This window comes from Numida meleagris, chromosome Z (assembly GCF_002078875.1).
Source record: "Numida meleagris isolate 19003 breed g44 Domestic line chromosome Z, NumMel1.0, whole genome shotgun sequence".
NCBI lineage: Eukaryota > Metazoa > Chordata > Aves > Galliformes > Numididae > Numida > Numida meleagris.
The window spans coordinates 57,401,561-57,419,328 of NC_034438.1; the positions used below are offsets into that span (position 1 = coordinate 57,401,561).

At 37.7% G+C, this 17,768-nt stretch overlaps 1 protein-coding gene across 7 annotated transcripts in view; it reads left to right on the plus strand.

The window, feature by feature from the left end:
• Window positions 1–17,768, plus strand: part of MCTP1 (multiple C2 and transmembrane domain containing 1) — a 228,381-nt gene that overhangs the window by 192,595 nt on the left and 18,018 nt on the right. For all 7 annotated transcript variants that reach the window (XM_021380048.1, XM_021380050.1, XM_021380049.1 and 4 more), the window contains one exon: window positions 358–411. In XM_021380048.1, the coding sequence (XP_021235723.1) occupies window positions 358–411 (54 nt within the window). The remainder of the gene's footprint in view (window positions 1–357; window positions 412–17,768) is intronic.

Sequence of the window (17,768 nt, forward strand, 5' to 3'; positions counted from 1 at the left end):
AAATGAAAACGAGCATGTGTGTACTGTACAGCCACCAGTGGAGATGACAAAGGATTCCTTTAGTTAAAACTATCACACATTGAATTTTGATCTAGCTTTTAGATACTTAAATTGTCAAGCCAGCATTTTGTGCAGGAAAGGTTTTCAGTACATAATTCCCTAATGTATGTCAGTTAAAGCTTCAACACTTTCCTAAATTTGAATCTCTAGATGAAGTGTATTTTCCTAGTTGTACATTTTCCTTCTGTGCATTTATTTCAAATGTTAATAAAGTTTTCATCTACAAAAGGTTCAGAATTGACAGAACAAAACTCTTCCTTTTTAAATCGTGACAACTACTACTGTTTCTGTCTGCAGGTAGTGGAGGACATGCTAGAGGACGAGGAAGAAGAGGATGACAGAGATGACAAGGTAATTATCTTTCCTAGCACTTGGGTATCTGGGGATGGGAGAATTTAGACATGACACTGTTTTTACAGACAGTTAAAAAGGAGTTGAAGTGTTTTAGTCCAGAAAATTGGACAGAGCTGTTTATCATCCTAACAATGCTACTGTGTGTTGCAGGAAAGGATAGAGGACTATAAATCCTGCTTTTTTTTTTCTTTCTTGGTCCAGGGCTGGGTCAGATATCTTTTCTGCCAGGAACGAAAATAATTCAGCTTGTCTGGAACTTGATAGCTCTTGTGAAGATAACTGCAGTGACAACTGTTTTTGAAGGACAAAAATTTGTCCTGTCTAGAGTATTACAAATAGGACTGCACTTTAGGGGAAAAATGGTGTAAAAATAGCAACTCCATACTGGTTAAAGACAGGATATTGACATCTATAATTTTCAAAGGATTACTTGGTAGAAGAATGGCTGAAATGTTTTGCACTCTGTATGACATTTAAATAATCACAATTCTCATAGGCATCCATTTGATTTGAAGTTGGAGTTGTAGCCCAGCAAGCTGGGAAACTACTGCAGATCATTCAGCTATTTGAGGAAACGTGGTTCACTTTGGAGGCTGCTGGTTGAGTTGAGGATTGCAACCACAGTAAATAACAGCTCGTTTCCACATCTTATTGAGTCAAGCTATGGGACTGCTTGGATTGGTTATCCCCCAGGGAGAGGGGAAAAACAGAGAGAAGAAATAAGAATGACCTTGCACCACGGAAGCAGTGGCTAGCACTGGCAGGACACCTTTGTGACGAAACAAGTACAGTTCAGATAGTCCTGTTTTTTCTGGTATTTTCATACCAGTAAGATGATATTTGTGAAAGAAAAGGAAAAAGAAAAGGAAAAAACCCCATAATTTTACAAGAACTCTGAATTAAAATACAGATGTTTTTGACCTTCACAGATGTTTTCCCACTTCTGTTATAGAAAAGCAATGATTTTTTTTAAGAGGAGAAAATACAGTGTATCTTAATTTATGCCCTTGACCTTTGTTTCTAGTTGAAATGTACAGTTATATACCACTGTAAGAATTCATATGCTGGCAGCAGCATTTGAAATGTCAGAAAATTGTCTGTGATTAGTTAATCCCCTGAATGATTATTTTTCTGCTAGCTAACACCTAAGATCAGAGAGATGATAAAAAAAAAAAAAGTATTTTCCTCATTCTGTTGCCAGCTCAAACATTTTACAATTGACAGAAAGGTATTATGTGAAATTCTTCTATACATCACTTAAATCGTTAGCTACATCATTTCAGAATTGGCAAACACTGCAGCAACAAAACCTTCTTTTACAAAACACGTAGGTGATGGTTTTTAACACTAAATGATATGAGCATACACTTCTGGCAATAAAATATATGATTTATTGCAAAGGTCAGCCGTGTAGCTGTGGAGAGCTTGTATTTTAACTCAACATGCTGGCTTTGAATCATCATTTCTCTTCTGATAAACACTGATCTGCCATCCATTTGAGGCCATTTTCTCCTGTTCGCTCCTGCTTTATTATTAGAGCTAGTGCAAAAGTACTGTCCCAGCAGTATGTGCCTTCCTGGATATTTTAAATAACTGTGATTAGTTCACAAAGAATAATGCTTGACTGCTTCTGTAGTTTAAGTCAGCCTGTGTAGTTAGAGCCTAGTTGTTTTGGAAATTGCTAAACAAACTCCTTAAGAAAGGAAGGTGAGGGTGGGGGCAAGCCACCTCGCACTAGCACGCCCATCTAGTTCTGTGGCTATTAGCAGATGCCAGGCAGGCAGACCTAGTTAGAAGTACCACTCTAGGTCTCAGTGTCGTGATCAAGTATTTATCTATCTCAAATTGACAACAGAATTCATGTATATTTCTAGAAATAACTACCAACACTGAATAAAAGCAAGTACTTGCATTGCCGTATACATCCAGTGAGCCTTTTTACTGAATATTTAAGAGATGTCTTTCTATACTGAAGGTGTTTAGGAATATTTTTATGAATTCAAAGCTGTCTCCATTACTGCAAACATTTCAGGCTCTCATAACTGAATACACTGTATGAGCAGAAAACTGCACTTCTTCAGAAAGTATGGACTTCCACTTATATTCAGCAATCCTCACAGTGGGCATTATTTGGCACTGGGCTAGACTATAAAGCAGAAGCACATCGTTCAAACTCAGCTTTCGGTGGCTAGATGTGTGTTAGGGTGGTTTTTCCTTTGTGGTGCATTCAAACATGCACTGTCAACTACTGCTGGTCCTTTTGCATCCTTTTGTCAAAATGCAAGGAGTGTCATTTCGTATTATTTTAATTTATATGTGTGTTTTCCTAAAACTGGGTGCAGAATGAAGTTTTGTGAGAAAACACACGCATTTTGTAACACCAGCTGGTAGTGACCTTTGGCTTTTATTATTTCTGTGTTTCTTCATATGGTAAAATAGAAAAGTCAAGTAAATAAGTCTTCTTATGTGATAAAAGTAAGAAGATTAATAAATGTGCCAAAGCCTCACTTTAATTGAAAACGAAGCATATGTTGCCAGTATGTAAAATATGTCCCAGATGTTTGACCATGGCTAGTGTCTTAGCTTTCCCTGATTACCACGAGGCCGCTATTTGTCCTGTAACCTTTGTACTTAATGGTAAATGGGGTATTACATGGCACAGAACCGGAGCACCTGTTTTCCATTCAGCACAGACCCCTGGCAGGCTTTACCTAAGCCTTTCCATATGTTTTCACTTAGCAGATTGTTGGGTGATTATGAAAAGTGTCTTTCTTTAGAGCCGGCTTAGCTATTAGTCGCTTGCAGTGAAAGGGCAGCTCCTTGGCTACTTGATGAGGTCCACGTGAGCACACGCTGATGTAGATTGTGGGACGTGCAACAGAGGACTCTTGCTTGACACTCCAAATTGCACAGCTACAGAAGTAACAAACTGAGGATGATACATACTGGAGTGCATGTAATCAGTTAAAGTAATGTGTTTTACCAGTGGTAGTGTATGTATAGCTGAGAGGAGTTTGACAGGGTAGATATACACTTACCATGCTCTTTGCTTAGTCTCATTCTAATATTCTGGATTTTATTAACTTTTTTTTTTAAACCCTCTGCTGCAATTAAGTTAGACAGTATTGTCAATTTAAGGCCACAGGATGTGTTTTTAACTGGAGGATATTAACTTTCATCTTCAGTTTCAATATGACTAATTAAAAATGGATAGTGTACTTCTTGCTATATCACTTACAAAGTAGTGTTTAATGGTGGAATACTATTTCTCTAATTTTGTTTCTTTGTCATGTTATGTGTTTAGGAACTGAGATTTGTTTGGCTCAGGCATTTGTCACAGGTTTAATACTAGTTTTCAAAGAAATTGCACTAGATTCTTCATTCCGTATGTTCTGTACTGCTTGGTAAACCTGTGCCAACACAGATTTACAGATTTCTTTCTCCTCTCTCTCTTTACTTTTTGGTTCCCTTCCCAACACTGGCTTATGTACTACTTTAGCAAATAGGGGTCAGTTGAATTACTTAAAGTCAAGTTATTAACAATCTATCAAAAAGATTTTTAAACAGTTATGTAATAATAATGTAGTGGTCAATATATATAATCTATGTATAAAATAAAGATTTTAGTTTGTCATTTTAAAAGTTCAAGTATGCTTTTCACATAACTTTATTCTTTGAAAAAGTTCCACATTAGATTCAGATATTCACAAAGAATTTCAGCTCAGCATTGTGTGGGAATCAAACAGCAGGCCACACAATTGATCCAGCAAGAAACACGCTATTGCAGATTTTAGTGGAGGAAGACTCATGGTATGAGCACTATTCTATTTTAACTTTTCATTAACAGCAACAATATTTTAGTAGTACAGAATATTAAAATCATTTGCACTTTCAGCTCTTCTCTCTTTAGGTTTCCATTCTTTCAGAAATTCTTTGCAGTTCTCAGTCAATGTTCTTCTGCTTCAAGATAACTGGAAACTTTTGTAGTGAGAAATAGTTGAGTCAAATCAAAGTCTTTCTAAAACTTGTAATCATCTTTGCCAAGAGGTAACAGCCTTGTTTTCAAGCACAGATATGTTCATAAACTGTCTTGGAACCATGTCCTGCATTTTTTTTTTTTTACCATGAGTAGATCATGAGGAAGAGGTAACTCCACTACAGCAGATATTATATTCTATAAAAGATAAGATTGCAATTTATTGTAGTTATAGTCACTTCCTATAAAATAAATAGTGGGAAAACAAAGAAATAGGTTGTGAGTGAAGTAAGAAGAGAAAATTCCAAAATGTAAGAAATAATACATACGCTAAGCTGTAGTTTTATTCCACTATGGGAATGATACTTTCATGTAACATACAAACACTTACTATAAATACTGAAATTTAAAAAGCTTCCATTCAACGCGTAACTGCATATGAGACTGCAGTCCCCTAAAAACTTAGCTAGATTGTCATTACTTAACAAACAAACCTGGAAGAGAACAGTCTGAAAAATAAGTAGCTGCAGCAAAAGTCGAGGGTTCTCAGTGCAGTTTGTTTTAGCTCAGTTTAGTTATTCACAGAGAGGCGGTGGTAAGGATTGTGATGCTAGTATCATGGTTGTACATAGTACAAGGGATCATGGATAGGCTTCTTCAGGGCATGAAGTGGAATATCAGCTGATACTATTTTCTGATCTTTCAGTCATCCCTCTTTTTAGCCATGGACTTACTTTAGCCTGGAACTATCTTATCATATGGAACTTCTACATAGGCACTTCCTCAAAAATCAGTTTCATCCTACTCAGGACAGGGCATCAAATGGACTTCGTGATCAGAGTGTGCACCCTTGCAAGCAGATGACTAAGAGCCTTCTGACAGATTCAGTTTTAGAAATAACAGGCTGCTTCTCCCGGTGCAGTCTTGGAATGCAATCAAAATTAGTGGAGTAAAACAAATTAGTGAGATCAGAACCTGAGATTTGTCTTTCAAGTTTGGTGCTCAAGGTGTGTAAAATTGTCTCTGGATGGCCGCGAGTCTATAAACTATTGAATAAATTAGACTCCTCCATGTATGTTAGTTCTTTTCACCTATGACTAATATAGTGTGGGTAATGTTCTTCATTTATTAAGTAATCCAAGTATAATTCAATAAATTATTAAATCAAATGAAGAATATGTCTTAATTATGTTAGCTGTTTCAGAACATGACATAATTTTGCCCTATGTTTTTCCTCTAGCCTTAGTATTATTTCTTAACATAACTAAGCCAGTTTAAAGTGTTTGAAACGATGCAAAGATTTTATTTTACTGAGTTCCTCAAAAAGTGACTGTATAAAATTAGGTGTGGGAAAAGCATCTGTATGGTCTTCTCCATGACTCAGGGAAGAGTCACCCCTGTGCCAAAGCTTTATCTGCATACAAGTTGCTTGGCCCCTTAGCTGCAAGGGCATTCTTTGTCATGTGGCTTCAAATGTGGGGAGAACAGGCCATTTCCCATTCTCTAACATATTTTTTTAATGTAATTTTCCGCACAGACTCATGAGATGAGGATTTAAGCCACTATCATCACCTGCAGCTATAGGCAAGCCTCTCTCTCTCCTATATATGAGTATTTGTCAGCCCCTTGGATAATTCTTTAGATTTATTTGTAGTCTTCCACTTTATTCTTCCAAAGAGCAGCCTTAAATGCCTGTTTTAGAGAGATACTTCTTGAACTTGTTATACAGTCCAACATAGAGTCCATGAAGCAGAACAGGTCTTCATCCAAGTCCCACAAAAGGCAGAGGTGGTAAGACATACATTTGGAAGCCTCGTAGAAGAATGAGATGGTTTGAGATGTGCTAGTGTGAATGCAGTGTGGACCCTGTCCCTGGTAGTGGGATGACTGCCTGACACAGCGTATGTGAGTGTAAATGAAGGAGTGGCAGAGGGTGATGATGCTCAGCAGTGTGTCTCTCTGCAAAATGGATAGCATGTCACAGTCTGTGTTTTCAGATGTGATTTGCTGCTGAAGGTTGCAGCACAACGCAACTGAAAATTTGCATTTGCACAATGCAGCTGAAAATCTGCCTTTAAAGCCAGCAGGTGCTTTTCATTTTCACTGAAATGCTGGTAAGAAAAAGTGCAGTGTGAGCTACAAAAATGTGGCAGGACAGTTGATCAGATACTGCAGACAGATACAGAAATCTTTTTAATTGCAGATTTTTAAAAACAATATTCTATATTCTATGATTCTATATTTTGTGTGCAGTTTGAAATATGAATGTGCCAGTAGATGTTATATTTTTTCTTAATGTTGATGTGTGGATCACTGAAGGATGTGCTGGATAGATCATCCAGCAAATATAATCCTAGCAAAATGAAACCAGGCATCCTTGTCCCAAAGAATTTAAGTGCAAACCTTCTCCCAGGTGAGCATGGTATGGAATGACAAATTTGGCAGTGTGCAGCAGAGTTTGCGGAGGCAAAATGCAATGTGATAGGGAGCAGTCTGTGGCAGAGAAACGAGTAAATTGGATGTAAATAAAGATTGTGGACAGATAGAGCATGTAATTGGCTTTATTCTACTTTATTTTGCTTTTGTAGATACAAATTTTATGCATTTACTGATTCCTACTATAAAGATGCGAAGGAATGGCAGTTTAGCAAAACAGTTGATCATCTAAATGAATTGCTGTGATCGTCTACTTTAGAAACCTTCAGATATGCTTCCATTGGAAAAGGGGTAACATTTTTCATCCATCCCAGAAGATGCTCATGGTCATACAGTTCCCAGTGACAGACTGGGATGCAGTCTGCCCTGCAGTATATTTGTCTTTTGGAGAAAAAAGGCCTATTTGAGTACTAACAGGTCAGACAGCTTCTCTGCAGAAGAAAGCTTATGTCTATTCCTCCATCCTGCATCTCTTCCTCCTTTTTGTTGGGATAGAGGATAAAGCAGCCCTTTGGTGCTTTGTATATTTGTATATTGCTTTTTCAGTGTGAAAAAAGTACATTTTTTCTGTTGAAATCTACCCTGCAGGATCATGGCTAGCAGAGGCTTGAAAATAGCCTGGCAGACCGGTGACTGTAAAGTGAAGGATGAGGCTTTCCTGATTCCTGTGAAACTGTGTCTCTGTATGGGCAGCTTAGAGGCACGTCAGGAGAATCAATTCCTGTAGAAGCCAGGCCCTGCCATGGCTGCTGTGGCCTGGTGTTGAGTCTAACTGGGCCCAGTGCTGGCCTGACTGCTGGACCTGCCTCTTGTTTGGGTTCCCCAACTTTTCTGTGGAGGCATGTGCTCAGGTGTGAACCTTGTGGGAGCAGCTCTGTGTAAAGAGCCTTCAGCAGCAGGAGCTGGGACAGGAAGAAGAAGACATGTACATAGAAATAAAATAAAAAAAATTAAAAAAAGGGAAAAAAAACCCAACACATAGGCAACACAGGCAGGGAGCAGGATACCCTGTGACAGCAAGTGTGCAAGGATGCCACAAGGAATGGCAGGAGGAGGCAGGGGGAGGCCATCAGGCCTTGGGCAGATGCACGCTAGGGAGCAGAGTTGGTTGCATGGGCATGTCCAGAGCCAGCCTCAGATCTCACATACCCTAATATTGGCATGGTTGGCATCGCTGTCTCTGTAATGCTTTGAATATAGCCTTCAGTGTACCATTTAGACAGAGTAGAAAATTTGAATTTATGGCATATGGAAAAGCAATAAATGGTTGTTTTACCACTCTGGCTTAGTATTAAGTGTGACTTAAGGACTGGAGTGGTATCATCTGTGTTATCTGCATCATCAGCAAATGCATGTTTGACTGGCTTGGGAACAGATGAGGTAATACGATAGGTTAAAATACAGCTGTAGCAGTCTGATAATGCAGTGTTTTTATTGATTGTCTAGCTGAGTAACTACACTAGGTATTCGGTTTGCTTGTCACTGTGCTTAGTGCCTGGGGTAGTTGAGCAAGTTACTTTTCCACTGAGCTGACCTCAAAGTCTCACAATCTTTCAATCAGACTCCTCAGATTTCATATGCTGGCAATTCCTTTCCTTTTCTAATGGTCTACAGTAAAGAAAATGTGTCACCTTTTGCACCATGTAATACTAAATCAGATCAGAGTTCATGCACAATTATGTAGGTGGAAATCTAATATTACAGACCTGCTTATCTTGAGATAGCACATGGAAAAATAAACTTGCACAACTGACAGACTTACTTGATTCTCCAGATAAGTTATTTGTAAGTAATGGAGCTGAAGAATGCTTCTGGATTATTTTTACACATTTGAAAAAGTATATAAGATAAACTGCTAATAAGTATTATTGTCTTTTTCCTTTTTTATCATGCTTCCTTTCACTTTTTATGTTTTGCTAGTCTGCTTGAGTGCTAAAGTAACAAAGTCCAAGGTGGGAAAAATGGTTTTTGTTTTAGCGAACTGTTTTTATACTGAAGATTAACAAGCTTAGAAAAGCAAAACGAACACCGCTCATTAATATAATGTAACAGATACCTAATGGCATCTAAGTAATGCAGAGGTCTGAGGAAAAAAACCATTTTGTCAAAAAAGTATTGTTTTCTGTTTTTTTTTAACAGTGTGAAAAAGTCAAAACACCATCTAAAGTTTTCATTTAATCAGAAATAGTAATTTAAGATCAGTTGCTCAGCAGATGTGCTTTTTTGGTATTTTACACTACAGAATGTTTCAATTCCTCTTGCCTCCTGTATATACAGCTGTGTTTTGTTATCCCTTTAATATGTGGTATTAGCAATAATTTAAATTCAGCTATGGAAAAGGTCTTTATTGGTCTTCAATTATTGTTTGGTTAACATTTTAATTATCAGTAGGGGTGGAATAAGGAGAAATCCTTCAGTGTACTTTCTCTACTGCTGTGTAGGAGACTGATTTCTGGTTGGGTAGTTTAAAACTTTTGGGGTGAAATGGAAATATATGTGAGTGCACCAAATTATTTTATTGCTTATTCTGCAAAGTGCCTGGCCTGCTCCTTTCCACTCTCAAAGAACAAATGCCGCCTCAATATTTTAGATCAATATGTAGCATATAGTGAAGATCAAGCCACAGTTTACTCAGCTGTTTATTCTTGAGTATAATATACACCCATGTATTTTGATAAAGAAATGGTTGGCATAGTAATAGTTCTGGTTTCTGGACATTCTGTTAAAAACTAAGATTGTATAGTCTGTTCAGGGAAAGCTTAAAGATGCATTATCAAAAATTACATTATATAATATAGCCCATGAGCCACGTTGTTACTAAATAATTTCTTAAAACCTTTGTCAGGCTGCATAGTCCTTCTCACTCATCTTTCTCAGGTTATATTCATTCAGGAGAGAATGTGTCCTAGCACCATATTTGTTTGTTTGTTTTTTTTGTTTGTTTTTGGTGTTTTTGTTGTTGTTTTAAGTTTTAGCTGAATTTTGAAGCCTTGGAGCATAGAAATGGAAATAGCATTTCCTGCAAGTGCTGACATGTTTTTTTTCCCAGGTGGAATGTTGTCTGTTTATTTGAAAATGGACTAAAAGTGTTCAAAAGAAAGGTGTTTTTTGTTGATTTGCAAAAGCAAACCAATACCTGCAGACCATGGAGAGGAACTACAATAGCTTACCAACAATTGTATTCAGACAGGACTGCAGGTGCTTTTCTAAATAATCTAATCAGAAATGTAATTACTGGTGCTTGAGGGAAGAAACTTGAAGCACGAAGCTAACAAAGGCCCACTGGGCTGTCTTTGACTGTCCTCTTTACGTGACTCTTCATGCCCCTAGACTGAAGCATTTCAGTTCCTTTGGTTTCACGTTTGCTGTTGCAGAAATGGACTGCATTTAGAGGAACTTAGAGGTTTTAGGTGGTAGCTCAAAGGGAGCAGTTTGGAAGCTCTCACTCCCTACAAGAACAGAGAAACTATGATTCTTGATCCACTTTAGTGTTTACCAGGTCTCCTTCTGTATGACTTGCCACAAAATTCAGTCATGCAAAGTGGCTTTCTAGCCAGCAGATTCAAAGCCTCCCACAACAAAAATTCTCTGATAAGTCTCTTTCCTAGTAGTCCAGTTCTATGTGGCTCCCTCTATTGATTTAATCAGAGAACTGTTTGACCCTTCCTGATAGCCTACGGGAAGTTTTATACAGGGGAAGTCAAACACGTACTGTATCTCCAAATTGTTGTTTTGAAAAGGAGCTCAGAGGTCACCTCAGAGAGGCAAAATCTATTGAGTTTTAAAGTTTTTTTGGGAAAAAATTTTAATATTGTTCTCCCAGACCATTAACAAGCATTACTGGAAGTATCTCAAGTGCATAGAAATGTTTTACAAAGGTTCTTCTTTGTTCTCTTTTTAGTTCTAAGATGTTATAGAGTGTGGTTTCAGATTGCTAACATTCAGAAGACTGTACGCTTGTCCTGAGCTGGAGTGGAGAAAGTAATTTCTCTTATCTTTCCTTTAAACACTTCTCCTGCATATCTCCAGGTGTTGGCTAAGCATAGTGCCAGACTCTAGGGGCAGAAAGCCTGTGAATTCCTATGATTTTTGTTCATTTCTGTGATTTGTCAGAAATATTCATTGTTTTAAGAAATTATTGTTTAATAAGGAGCAGGACTGTGTAGTAACTCTCTAAGAAAATACAGAGTAAATGAGTCAGATGAAAACATACAGGGAAGGCAGAGAGAAGAAAAGAAGGAACATGGCTGTGTACTTCAGTGTGTTTCACTTAGTGAGCACAGAGAAGAATTCACTAGCAAATTGTCTGTAGAGCTCTGAATCTGTAATGCATTTTAAAAGTATAGATGTGACTTGGGCAAATTGTGTCTAAGAAAATAAGCATGCAGCGACTTGGAATTTGTGGCCAAGTGAATACAATTCTGTACCAAAGGGATTTTTTTTGTCCCACAAATTCACAAAACAGATTGAAGTTCAGAAAAGCTAAGTGTTCTGTGTTCACAAATTGTTTGGGAAGAAAAATGCCTGTTTGTTTAGCTTCATGAGAATACTTGAAGATCAAAGGTTATGACAAAAAACAAAGAAAAAAAAGAATTGGACAGAAGCTGATTACAAAGACCATTAGGATTTTTTATGTAAAGAGGTAAGGAGAGCAAAAAAGGGTTCAAATTCATAAGGTAAAAAGCTTAATGAGAGTAAGAGATTTCCAGAACTTGAAAAAAAAAGAAAAGAATGACAGGGAAACAATATATCCGGAGCACATGAGGAGGGAATTAGAATGAATTGTTTAAAATCTACCAGACATTGGATGTTCTTTAGAGAAGTTTTCAGCAACCAGAACCACCAGTTAAAAAGTAAACACGAAGCACTTCTAAAGGATGTTTTGGGGTAATGCTTGGAATTAATGCTTAGACTGTTAAGGGAATTATCTAATGATCTTACTGTTCCAGTAACATTTGTTTTCCAATAATCATGGCAAATTAAGAGCGTGATGAAAGATACAAGCATATTACATATTTTTGAAACTGAAGAGAAATTGATTCTGATATTTACTATTGTTTTAATCTTCTATTCTCTGTAAATGACAGAGCAGACTTGAAGAAAAAAGTGGCCAAATGGGTAGGTTTATTCTCACATTCAGACAGAGAAACTCAGAAGGTACTTGATTAACCCTTGGGACCACTGACATCAGTCAGTACTACATATGCTGTGTGTGCTCCCCATTGTAAAATGCAATGCTTTTTTAATTTAAAGCCTCATACTATTTACAGAGATCATGATATTTACCGTGCATGTTTACCATCTCAATTGCCACTATAAGAATTAAGATTAAAATCTGTACTACCATTTGAAAGCAGCATGTGATAACTATTTTTGATCAAAATGATTCCCAAAGTCAGTATCAGGATTTGGATATCCAGGATGGTTTCTAGAACCTCCTGTTAATTTCCTAGGAAGAGAAAGGAAGGAGGCCTAGGAAGTGGGTTGGAAGAGTTCGTTTTCACAATCTGAACATGAGTAACGTTCAGAATATGTTATGTTTTCTTTCAAAAAAGTACTGAAAGGTAAAATTAAAGAGCCTGAAACTTGTGGGATTGTACCCTGCAGAAAATTAAAGTCTGCATTCTTATTTCAATATTCCTTTTCTTGAAACTTTCTTTAGTAAGGTCATTTACAACGACAAGCTCTGTAATGTCTTCCTACAAGTCAAAAAGGGTTTCTTTCCTCAAGGATGAAACTAAACAGAAAGAAATACTGTTACAGTTATGCTCTACTAATATCCTGCTTTGCCTTCTCCATCATTTATATAGAGCGAGGTTAGCCAAGTACGGGGAGCACTCCAAAACCTTCTCTCTGGAGATGCTGATACAATCCAGTCATCTCGCATTTCTTCTTAGCCACTACACGTCTTACTTCAGAGCTACATCCTAACCAGAACATGTGAGGACAGTTGTGGTTTGCAGAAGGGTAGCCAGAGCCCTGGCACAAGATTGTAAAGCCAGATACATTATCCAGGTTACATTCTGTTAGTACTTTGACAGGTTTTTATACTACCAAATTATTTATTTTCTTCCTTCTCCCTCCTTTTCTCCATGTACAATTTTTCTGCTGCTCGAGGAAACTGGAACTGTGCTTAGATATGCTAAATTGCTTTCACTTTAAACTATAAATAATTCGTAGCATTTAGTTATCACTACTGTTTTACAGATTTAGATCTCTCTTTAAACTGCTTAAATGGTGGCTGAGCTTTTTTAAATGTTTATTGAGAGTAACATTTATTGTAACAGTAAGGAAAATTGAGTACTGGATGAGATTGAAACATAGTTTCCTAATAATATTTCAGATTAATAGTTTGGATCTTTCCCCTAATGATAATAAAATCCTTTCTATTTACTATACTTCTGATTTTTCTCTATAGTATTTGGGGAGAGTAGATGGGGAGGGGGAAGCTCAGCACAACACCTTGATTGGATTCAGCAAACATATTCACCCATGTAAATAGCATATAAAGAAGTTGGGAAATAATAGCCTCTTGCCACTGCACAGATCTCATCCCTTTTGAAGCTGGGACGCATGTGATGATGCAGTGCTCTTCAAAATGGTGCATCATACGCAACAGGGTGTTTACGCATTTGCAAAATACAGCTAAGAACAGAACAAGGGATCAGGTTAGGAAGGTCAGTAAAACTCGCACAAAAGGCAAAAAATAATAACAATCACCAGCTGTGAAGAAGGTGGCTGCCTTTTTATACTACTTTCCTGAGAGACAGTACCTGTTTTACACTGATTTAACGAGGCTTACTTTGTTGTCTTGCATGCTCAGAGGTAATTGTTAATGTAGCCCTCCATTACTTTTTATTCATCCAGCTCCTCTGGTGAAGCTAATGGGCTTTCTGGCGCTGCCTAAAGGCAGGCTCCTGTGCTGGGAGTGCTGGACCCACCAGGCTCTCCTTGACAGGTCCCCTGGCCCTTCCTAGGACAGGCAACAAAAAAGTCTTAGTAACAATGGTCGTTATTATTAATTATTAATATTAGTTATATTGCCACTTATTAATATTAATACTTCTGCTAATAAAGAGCTCAATCCATCTCCCTGCGGTGTGCAGCAACCTCAAACAAATCCTTGGAAGGGCACACAATCAGATGTGCCATCTCCAGTTGCCACGGGAGCTTCCTTATATTCCCTTTGCTTTAGCGTAACTTGCAGGGGCATTTCCCAGGTGCTTACAGGTGCTGGGGAGAAATGCTTTGCATGCTGCACACTTCTGTGCTCCCCTGTTTTCCAGTAAGCCTTGTTAGTGAATTCCATCCATTTTTCTCCCCCGTAACACAATGTTAATATTTTCCACTGCATTCATTAGTATTTCCCACTGCACAGGAATCAAAAATACTAAAGTCAATACACAGGAATGAAATCTCTGGGCTGAGACCAAACAGCACGATGCTGTGAACGAGCTGTAAGTTCAGAGTGCTGGCTTCGTCAGAGCTGCTGGGGGTCATGGTGGGAGTACAACTCTGTTCAGAGGATGAGGAAGAATTTCCCACTGAATTTTTGGGGTGCTACTGACTGGTAGGAGCTGATTTCTAAGCTCTGAAAGTAAAAAGTAAGCACGCTCTAAGGACACTGCTGCTGTGTTTATATATACGAAGCAGAGGTTCTCAGGTTATTTTTAGCTTGAGATTGTGATGAAAGTATTCTGATTTCCCCTCCTCCCTGAGTATGCTGGAGATTTTAAATATACGTTTTCATACATGCTGTTGTACAAGCATGTAATAAAAATAAATCTATTTCAAAGCATGTGCTGGCAGACTTCAAGAGAAAGAGACATAAAATAACTGTTAGGACCTAACTATTGATATCAGTGAATAATGTTATAATCATGACTGTGCCATTCATTCTCAGAGCTCTAATTTTCATAATGGAAAAAAAAACATGATAAAATTGTTTATACTTCTGAGATGGGAAAAGTAAAATTTGAAGGGTTTTTCTTCCTTCTAGATGTCAGTGCTGTGGCTGAAAAGCATTTGTGTGACTCCGTTTGTTCAGATAGGTTTCGGAAGTTCTGTTTTCACTGTTTGTAGAAACTGAAAAAGGGGAGTTGTTGTTGTTGTTTGTATCTGTACAATCCCTTTTAGAAAGCAGCAAATGTTATTTCTCAGTATTTTTTCTAGGCTACAGTATCAGCACATCCATAACTCTGTCCATTGATTTCTTGTATTTCCATTACAAGTTTGTGACCTTTTAACAAAGATGCAGTATCTCAGTAATAAACAGCAAAGATTTTAGCTCATATATGTATACTGTATACTTAAATTTCATAGTGACTTCTACTCTCCATTCTGTCTCAAAGTCTGTGTGAGTTCCATCAGAGATTTTAACTGTATTGTATTTTTGTCTGAAATGATGAGTAGTTGTCCTACATGCTATTCTGATAATCTTCATAGGAACATGTCTATATACTTAATTCTGCTATTAGTTTTATTAAGCTCTTCCTTTTAGTGCTGTTTTGGCAGTGAGTTTCACCAGTAAATTTTGCATTGTGTGAATAGAAAATTTACTTGTATCAGTTTACTTCTGCTGTCTATCAAGTTCACAGAGCATTTCTCACTAGTGCCTTATGAGAATAATTAAGAGTCCCAATCTCCTTTCTCTAAACCATTCATTGTGTGGAATATCTTGACTGTGTTCATTCATCTTCTGCATAAATTAAAATGTAATGGTACTTTCTGTTGTTCGTCGTCTTATTTTTCTTCACAGAATTCTTACGATTTCAGTAGCTCCTCTTTGATTTTTTTCTGAATCTGATTTTCTATTTTTTTTTTAACTTGAATTCAGTACTTCAGATGGAATTATCATGTTATATAATTTAATTAGGTAAAGTTAAATCATCAGTGTTGGTCATTCATTTCAGTTGGTTATATTCCTCAGAAATTTGACATCACCTCCGTAAGTAATCCTGTCACCTATAAATTTGGCAGGTCAACCTTCCTTCCTTTTGATGTGGATTAATAAATATACTAAATAACATCAGCTCTAGTATCAAATTTTATGACAGTTCACTATTAATCTTTTGAAATGTATGTGCTCTTTTACCTCTTTCTCTTGGCTTCATTATTTTAATATCCTTTTTCTTTAAGGAGTGCTTTGAAAGATTTCTTTTGAGAACAGTGTAAATTATCATTTGCTTTCCCACTATTGATTGCACAGGTTTTACATTCTGTAAAGTTTGAAGAAATCAGTCACAAGTAATTTCAAAGCTTCAGGCAGCCCTGCGTATGGTAATTGAAAACCAACCAGTGTGGGGACCTTGAATTTAAGCCCCACTCCTAATTTCTTACATCTGTATTCCTTATGGAAGAGCTTGCCGAGGTTTTCATAGGGATTGTGACAGAGAATCTGCTTCAAATCAGGAGTGTTAGTAAAAGAAGTTATAGAACAAATCAGCAAAATGAACAATAACAAATTATGGGAGACTGAATGGTGTTTGCCCAAAGGCTCTGAAGGAACTTTGGGTGAAATGGTTTAACTAGTCACAGCAGTGCTTAAAGCTTTCATAGGTTCAGAACGAGAATGGACAGACTCATGGAAAGAAAAGCCATTAAGAACTGTTAGGAAGAAGGAGCTGTCCTGTTACACTGGGAGAATCTGAACCACAATTCTCCCTGTGCCTGAAAACCATCTGGGGGAGTCTAAGCATCTGCTTGACCTCCACTTGCTTCTTTGTGTGGGTATTCACTGCTGACTGCTCTGCAACAGAGTGCACTAACAGTCCATCCACGTGTTTAGTTGCAAATAACTTTAGTGTAGTCTGGGTACTCCTAAGTATCATTCTACACAAATGTGGCACTTTACAGAAGCTGTTCTAGTCCAGTGCAGGTGTTTATTGTGGTCTGTTTGCTAACTGGTATGTCACAAAGCCTAAATACTTGAAGTGCTTGCTTGTTTAATTTCAAACTGTCAGGATGGAATAGTGTCGAGCTTTTTCTGGAGGAGAGACATCTACTCTCTTTCTTGTTTTCTTTGGAAAAAGTTGAATACAGTATATCCTCCCACCCAGTTGTTTCAACAATGATAAAAATTTCTCAGCCCTTCTCCCTGTTTACTTAGAATTGCTGTGTCCCAGATATGACAATCAGTGCAGATCCAGGAGAAATAATGAAATCTGTGGAAAGCAGGCACACATGAGAAAAAAGACATTATCCAGCAGCAGCTTTATTCCCTGCTGCTGTTGGACTGCAGATGGGTACTGAGCTTGCAACCAGGGCTGAAAAGCATTTAAACTTTGTTTACTAGACAGTGAATAATCCAGAAACTGTTTGCTGAAGATGAGAGCTGTCGTTGAATTCTTGCACTCTAGTGCATTTGGCTAGTGATTGTTTCTTCTGTGAGTTGTACTAAAGTGAAGAATTAATGGGTTTTTTTGGAGGCCTAATTAGTCTCCTCTGCTGGAAAGGACTATCGGAATAAAATGGGTTATTCTAAAATGACTGTGCCTTTCTAGGGATTATGCACTATCTAACAGTCAGTTAGATGGCAATGGCAGAATCAGGGAAGCAGGAGATGATGGTGTGGTACTCATATCCACTTCTGGGCAGCTGGTGCCAGCAAAGCTTTGAAGCTGATGTCATCCTATATGGATTTCTGGCATCTGTGAAAATGTCAAGAAAGGATCAGGGATTTCAGATGGAGAGATGCTCTCCAATTGTCTTTACAATGTTCTGTTTTCTCTCCTGAAAGGTAGCCCATTTTGAAAAGGGTCTGATTCCAACAGGGATGCGTCTTCCTTTGAATGCCAACTCTTCCTTCAGTCTTTCACGTGCAAAATGCTGCTGAGTGCCTCTTTTGCTTGCTTATCCATTTGTTTGCTTAATGCTTGATACACACTCTGAAATGTTAAACTACAATGATTTGAAGGTTTGCTGTCAAGCTTATTATTCCCAG